The 7,416-nt window shown below is 33.3% G+C and overlaps 1 protein-coding gene across 1 annotated transcript; it reads right to left on the bottom strand.

Annotated features, from left to right (window-relative positions):
• Nucleotides 1-3,384: 3,384 nt before the first annotated feature.
• LOC149077217 (zinc finger BED domain-containing protein 5-like) lies at nucleotides 3,385-3,975 on the bottom strand. Its single transcript, XM_089242360.1, has one exon. The coding sequence runs from the start codon at nucleotides 3,973-3,975 to the stop codon at nucleotides 3,385-3,387; it is 591 nt and encodes a 196-aa protein (XP_089098486.1).
• Between the last annotated feature and the right edge of the window lie 3,441 nt (nucleotides 3,976-7,416).

The raw sequence follows: 7,416 nt of genomic DNA, 5'->3' as shown, positions 1-7,416 counted from the left end.
AGACACTGAAAGAACAAGGGATTCTCAGAGCAAGGCGCATCCCAACCACGAAACCAATCCTAAACAACCTATTGTCACTATCTAAGTAATTAAATCTCAAGACTGAATACTGCTTCAAGCACGTATTGTTTTCTCTGGAATTGTTAAAAAGTCTCGCAATCCCTGAATGGTACTTGGAATTTCCAATTATGTCTTCATGCGGAAATTATCTCAAACACACACACAAGCAATCAGAGAAACGCTCTATCTCATGTCCGACTAATTTCCCTGCTGTTTCTTAATGATTCTTTCTGAGATCCCTTTCGAAGTTTCTCTGAAATTTCGGAACAAAAATTATCTAGCGTAAGACAAAGAATTGTATTTTACATTTTCCCGGAGCAAGTCCGTATATAAAAAAAATCTCGCAAGAGCCGAACAGTTACATTGAGGCCATGTTGATAACAACTCAGGCAAAACTAAAGTTGATAGCCTATGCAAAGTTGACGTTCGTTATAATGACTATACGTTATAGCGATTGTTCCATTATAACGACCAGTACGATGTGTCCAATTTTATTTTCTATTCATATCATGTTATTTTTTTGTTATCCAACATAACGACATGTAAACAACATTCATTACAGTACAACGTTCGGACTCAGCTCTGTCAGCCTCATTTTTTGCAAAGATATGTACAAATTTCTATTTTTATTCCTAATTTCAGCTTTACAATTGAATACATATTATAGAATTTTAATGGCAACCAAGGAGACGATGCCCCATACTAATTGTTACAATAATTGGGTTTATAAATATAGTAAATAGGAAATATATATAAATATAGTAAATAGGAAATATATATAAATATAGTAAATAGGAAATATATATAAATATAGTAAATAGGAAATATATATAAATATAGTAAATAGGAAATATATATAAATATAGTAAATAGGAAATATATATAAATATAGTAAATAGGAAATATATATAAATATAGTAAATAGGAAATATATATAAATATAGTAAATAGGAAATAATACAAAAGAGAAAGATAGGAGTTAAAAATAGAATGAATATAAAAAATAAATGAAAAATAAAAATTTTAGTGGAAAAAAATCTGTGTTTTTTGTTTGTCAAAATTGTGTTCGACCTCAAACCTTGATATTGGAAAGTTCGATAAATATGTGCTTAAATGTGTAAATAACACTGGGGAACTAAACTTTTGTTGCATTTATACAAGCATTTGATCTTGCCTAATTCGAGTATTCTGATTTCAAATCTGAATCTAGTTTTTCGTGTAAGCTGTAGATTTTTTTTACAAAATAACATTTCTTGCGTTTCTGGACATCACGGGAGAAATCCCGTTTGGTGTTCCAGCAGTAGTCCACCTTCCTATTTTTGTCCCAGTGGCCTTAGGAGCGCTCTCCCATCGTCTTGAAATCTTGATGAAAGCGCTCTCCCTGTTTATAACTTATAACCACAAGGTTCTTGGGGGAACTGATCAGATTGACTAACAGGAAATATAGTTTTACACTCATGTTGCACCAGAGCTCACAAAAAGCCAACAATATTGTAGTAATCAGAATCTCATAATTACCTGCATTTCTGTTACCAAGAAAATTTTGTATAACTGCTTTAAAAGACAGCCACACACACACGTTGACTCCTTTTCATTCCTCTTCGTGACAAATTAAGGACCACCCAATAGGGCACGAATCTGAGGTCCATCGAACACACTTGCTTTAATCTTCTCGGAAGACAAACCCGGACAAAAGAAGAAACTATATATTCGAAGCATTCACTATCAACGTTCAATGCCTTGACAAACTGCTTAACCAACACAAGTTGAAGTGGAGGAAAAACGATCATCTCTCAGCTGACTATTGGATCACTTAAAATGTTTGGCGTGCCTGCTACCAGAGTTTCATGGACAGGCCACTCATTCTGGGTCCAGTGTTTGTCTCGAGCTCGGCCACACATGCAAAGAAAGCATGAGGATTTTGTGAATCCTTTCTGTTTGCCAAGTAGGATGTTTACCATTTTTTGGTACAAGTGATCTAATTATGTACAACTAGTCTGCAAGAACCAAGATAGTGTAAGTCGTTAACCGATAACCTTTGTGGATGTATTAGTATATAGGGTTTAAAGCAGCGATTCTCAACCTGTAGGGCGCTGAACTGAAAGGGGGGCGCTAGCATATCGAAAAAAATATGTATTGTTTAAAAAAATATATTATTTTACTCTGAAAGGAAAGCAAAACAAAATGCATTATAAGATAATAAAAAATAAAATTCACATTTACACTGATATAATACACTTCAAATAGGACTTTATCAGTACTGCACAATGTATTTAATAATTAGAATACCAATATAAATTAAAAACAAGTTCAATTATTTTTAGTGACTCCCTTGTGCTTGTCTTGAAGAGCAAAGTTTTTCGAAGGAAGGTTTAATATTAGAAATGGACACTCTGAGTTCTTTTTCTATATTTAGTCGAGATCTATATTTTGTCTTCAAAGCAGCCGCTGCAGAAAATCCGGTTTCGCAAAGGTAGGATGTTGGAAATGGTAATAGTATACGAAATGCTCTTTCTTTCAGTGCAGAAAACTCATCATCCACCCCTGCCCAAAATTCAAAGAGTGATTTATTACTAAATTGTCTTTTTATTTCGCCACGTGAAGTCTACGAAGATTTCTTCTTCAGCAGTTGAGAGACCATGGGGGAGTATTTCGAAATGGATCCCTAACCCACTCGTAACTTGCTACCAAGTTGTCGTCAGCAAGAAAATACTTTTTGAAATTCTTTGCCAGCATGGATAAATGATTTTCAATGGTTAGAAAAACCACTTTCACATGTTGTTCTTCAGCTTTTTAAGTTTTAACACATTCATCCACATTTGCAAACATTTCTAAGTTTTTTTGCTTTAAATTTCTGCTCCACAATTCTAATTTTCTACAAACAGCATTAACTTTATCACTGTATCCAACATATGTGTATTTGCTCCTTGGAGTTGAAGATTCAATTTATTTAATTTATCAAATATGTCTACCAATAGCTCAATTTCATCACAAATAAACGATCTCGAAACATCTCGGCTTCCGGTCGGTTTTCCTCTTCTAGAAAAATTGCGATTTCATGTCTTAATTCATAAACACGTTGCAAAAATTTCCCACGTGATAACCATCGCGACTCGCAATAAAATAGTAACGCTGAATGTACTGCACTCATATCTTTACAAAGTGCAGAAAAAATTCTTGATTTTAGGGGTCTCATTTTTATATAATTTACTACAGTAACAACTGTTGTTAACACGTTATTAAGACCAGGACTCATTTCTTTGGAAGCCAAAGCTTCTCTATGGATCATGCAATGTGTCCAGACACACTGTGGGGATTTTTGTTTCACAATTTTCCAGACATTGAACGAGCACCATCGGTGCATATTCCAACGCAATTTTTCCACTCTATGTTTGCGTCGTTTATGAAATCATTTAAGATAGCAAATAATGAGAGTGCTGTTGCTTTGAGTTCTATTTGTTTGCAGAAAAGTAGTTCTTCTACTGCTGACGTACCATCACAAAATCGAACATAAGCAATGAGATGAACATCTTTATTGCTATTTATTGCCTCATCAAGCTGAATTGAAAACAATTTGTCACGTAACTTCTCGAAAAGCTGAGGCTGTACATCTTCACCTATATCACCAATTCGACGGGCAACAGTATCATTTGATAGAAGTATGGACTGTAATTGTTTGGCAAAATTATACCTAAACATAGTTTCTACAATCTCGATTGCAGCTGCCAAAATAAGCTCTTCACCTATGGTGTGAGGCTTTTTACATCTGGCTATTTTATATGAAACTTTGTAAGAGGCAAGTAAAGCTTTTTCATTCACAGACAAAGTTCTTATAAAAAATGATTTTTGCTTTTCATGCGATTTTAATTTCAATTCGAAGAATTTTTGGTCGGGGTTTGTTAACGTACTCACCATGAAGCGTTTCCAAATGCCGTTTAAGTTTATTAGGTTTCATGCTGTCTGCTGCCAAAATTTTTGAGCAAATCACACATAAATGTTTTTCTTCTTCATTTACTTCAGTGCTGGTAAAACCGAAATTTAAGTATTCTTGAGAATATTTTCTTGATTTCATTTTTGGAACCACGCTACTCTGTGCACTTGTCGATGCTTCGTCTACTGCTCGCTTGCGCCCACTTAAAAATTTATCCATGTTTCTGTACAAATCTACTGCGGTAATATGTATTTAATACCGTTGTAAACCTCCTCTAGAATAAAATCACTTGAAATTCATTGTTTTTTTTTCTTTTAATTTTAAGTAATTTAATATTAACTTGAATACGACAGCGCAAAAAAAAAAAAAAAAAAAAAAAAAAAAAACTATTTCCCATCAAACATACACGCAAACTCTTTCTCCCGTGATCTCGTCTCCACAAGCATCTCCCTTCTCTTCTTTACTCCTTTTTTTTGCTTTCCGCAGTCCCCCCCCCCCATCCGAATGTCGTTAACTCCCACGAATAAAGGGGTCCTCTGCTGCAGTTTTTTTTGGTCTCGATCAGCTAACACGCAGAACATACACATTCACGATAGATTCGATAGCGATAGGGAACGGGGGGGATACAGAGCTCCCTGTTGGGAGGGATGATTTTTCTAATTGTTGTGAATGGGTTGACATACATCCCATATTGTTCAGTATTTTCGTGACTTTCTCAGAGGAAAGATTGTTTTATTTTCGTTTAAAATAAGTTGATAAAAGTAATTTTCAGCAAATTATTTGAATGTAATATTCCATATGAAAGTTCAAAAAATTTCATGGGTGGGGGGTGCCCCCCTGTACTGCACTGGTGGGGGGGGCGCGATGAAAATTATGATTGAAAATTGGGTCGCAAATACTAAAAGATTGAGAAACGCTGGTTTGAAGTCCTTAGACACCCTTTACCTTTTGAACCGTTGATTATAGAAGCATACTTTCAGTAAGAAATTACGTGACAAAATCAATTATAGAAAAATTTTATTCCGTCTAAATATGAATTATCTTAAAAGGATTTTTTTTTAATTTTCCGATATAACCACCTACTAATGCAGTTGATGCCCGTTATGACGACCCAACGTTATAGCGATCATCCCATCTTAACGACCGGTACGATAATTTCCAAATTTTTTTGATATAAGGACTGAGTATCCAATATGTTTATGTTTTTCCTTTTGATATAACGTCCCTTTTCGACGGAACGTCGTGAGTAATTGCAACGAGCTTCAACTGTATAGAGTCCATTTGACTTGGAACGAGGGCACTCGTTATAACGAACATTGACTGTAAATGGTAAAGGAGTTGTGTTTCCCACAGCACCGAGAAATTATGAAATATTTTACATATTCCCTAATCTACCAAAATATTTATACTTAAAAATATATATTTTTTAAATTTTTATATCATTCAAATCGATGATGATTTTGGAAATCGCTGATTATTACTGGTTGTGAAGTTCTAATAATGATGATAAATTTTAAAGACTTTATACACAGTAGTCGTGGTCAAGATCCATCAACCATATCCAAAATTTCGATTAAGGAATCTCATTGATATTCCATCGACGGTTTTGAGTGAACGGTTCCCTTAGAAAATTGAAAAAAAATTATATTCCGATTTTCTTTTTCGCAAATAACATACATTACAAATATCAAACGAAAAGAACTTATATTTTGTACTTCTTTTCGATCAACAGATATATTATGGATGATTTTTGGTCGGACAGCCCTGTATTTTTTATGACATATATGAATAATGCTTTCATAAATCTAAATTATATTCCGCCCGTATTCCTTCATTTATAACATAATTCAAAAAATGAAAAAAAAGACACAATTTCCTATTGGAGCCAAATAAATTCAAATGTCTGCATACATACTATAAATTTCTTTCATAAATTCTATTCAAAAACGATAATATTTTCTAGAAAAAAAATATCTTGTTGCTTAGACGAATGACACTTTTTTGCTTTATTTATTATTTTCATATTTATATCTATATTTATTTTCCCAACAAATAAAACTAACACATAGAAATATGATGTAAGAATGGGAACTTGTTACTCCCGAAAACTCCTGTTACGATTCCTAATGATCTCCAGACTCGAAAAGGCACAGCGAGAGAGAGATAGATATATATGGAGAGAGAAAGAGAGTACTCTCAGGGAGTAAAGAGTGTTCATTTCCCGGCACATCAAATATCTCCTATACGCTAGAGCTGGTACCTTGCCAAAAACAATCTTCAAATTCGGCTAATGTGAATGATGACAGATTTTGGCATCTTTTCAATTACAAAGATTGATAGTCTCGATGCAGTGACCGAAAACTAAGAATCGGTGTCTCTTACATTTTTACGGTCTCCCTTTTTTATTTCAAGAATCAAATATATAAAAATATCTGTCGAAATAAGAAAAACATGACTGGAATATCTCCAGCGAAGTTCCTTTTGAACCATCATTATCGAAACGTATCCGGTGGAACATTAAGAATGGTATCGGTTAACGATCGATTATCAGCAACGTAACTTTCAATATCGTACGAAGTGATTTATTTTTTATGATGTATTTGTTATATACCGCTAATTTTTTATCGATTACCCCAAATGCACAAAACGTCTTAAGCCTAAGTATAAACAAAAAGATAAAACCCCTCCGATAATTTACACAGTCGGGTCTTACGTCCCAGCTGGTAAGAGCGTCGCCAACTTTTGTCAGAGTGGTACATACGACGAATTTAGGAGGGAAAAATATTTTCTCGAAAACTAATGGATATTTTTGGAAAATTATTTTTGCTTCACATCAAAAATAATAGATATACACATAGTCCAAGAAGTATAATTAAATGATAATAGCTCCCGATAATTTGAAAATTATTTTACCGTGATTATCAAGCTTTCTAATGTTTTTTTTCCTGCTATTCTTTTCACTTTAATGCCATAATAACTTATTTATAAATAATATCTTCAGCATTTATTGATGTTTCCTACTTCTTCGATTGGCTGTACTCAAAATATCAACGTATCACTGATATTTAGAATAAATAATATTGAAAAAGAACCGATTATGCAAAAGTTCATTTCAAACAAAATATCATCGTGGAAATTTATTTTTTTGGAAAGGAAACACTTAATTGAATTTTTACATGCAGAAATAATATTTCTTACTTGAAGAAAAAGAAATACATTTCTTATACCTCAACACTTGCGATCAACACTTCAAATAAACGATGCAAGTAGCGAAAATTTAGTATTTGTGGGTTTGATCACGAATTGAAAATTTCGAATTAGAGAATTAAAACCAATTCCGCTGATCATTAAAAAATTACAAATTTATACTCACACTACTGCAAACACGTAAAAAATATATTTGTTTCTTGGAATTAATTCATATT

Source organism: Pholcus phalangioides, unplaced genomic scaffold (assembly GCF_987345545.1).
Source record: "Pholcus phalangioides strain wild (caught in Gottingen) unplaced genomic scaffold, Ppha-v1.0 ptg000015l_1, whole genome shotgun sequence".
NCBI lineage: Eukaryota > Metazoa > Arthropoda > Arachnida > Araneae > Pholcidae > Pholcus > Pholcus phalangioides.
Note: the sequence above shows the minus strand (reverse complement) of the source record. Positions and strands in the feature narration are given on the sequence as shown.

Excerpts from the sequence above, each read along its gene's own strand:
- LOC149077217 (XM_089242360.1), bottom strand. The coding sequence starts at position 3,975 with ATGGTGAGTACGTTAACAAACCCCGACCAAAAATTCTTCGAATTGAAA.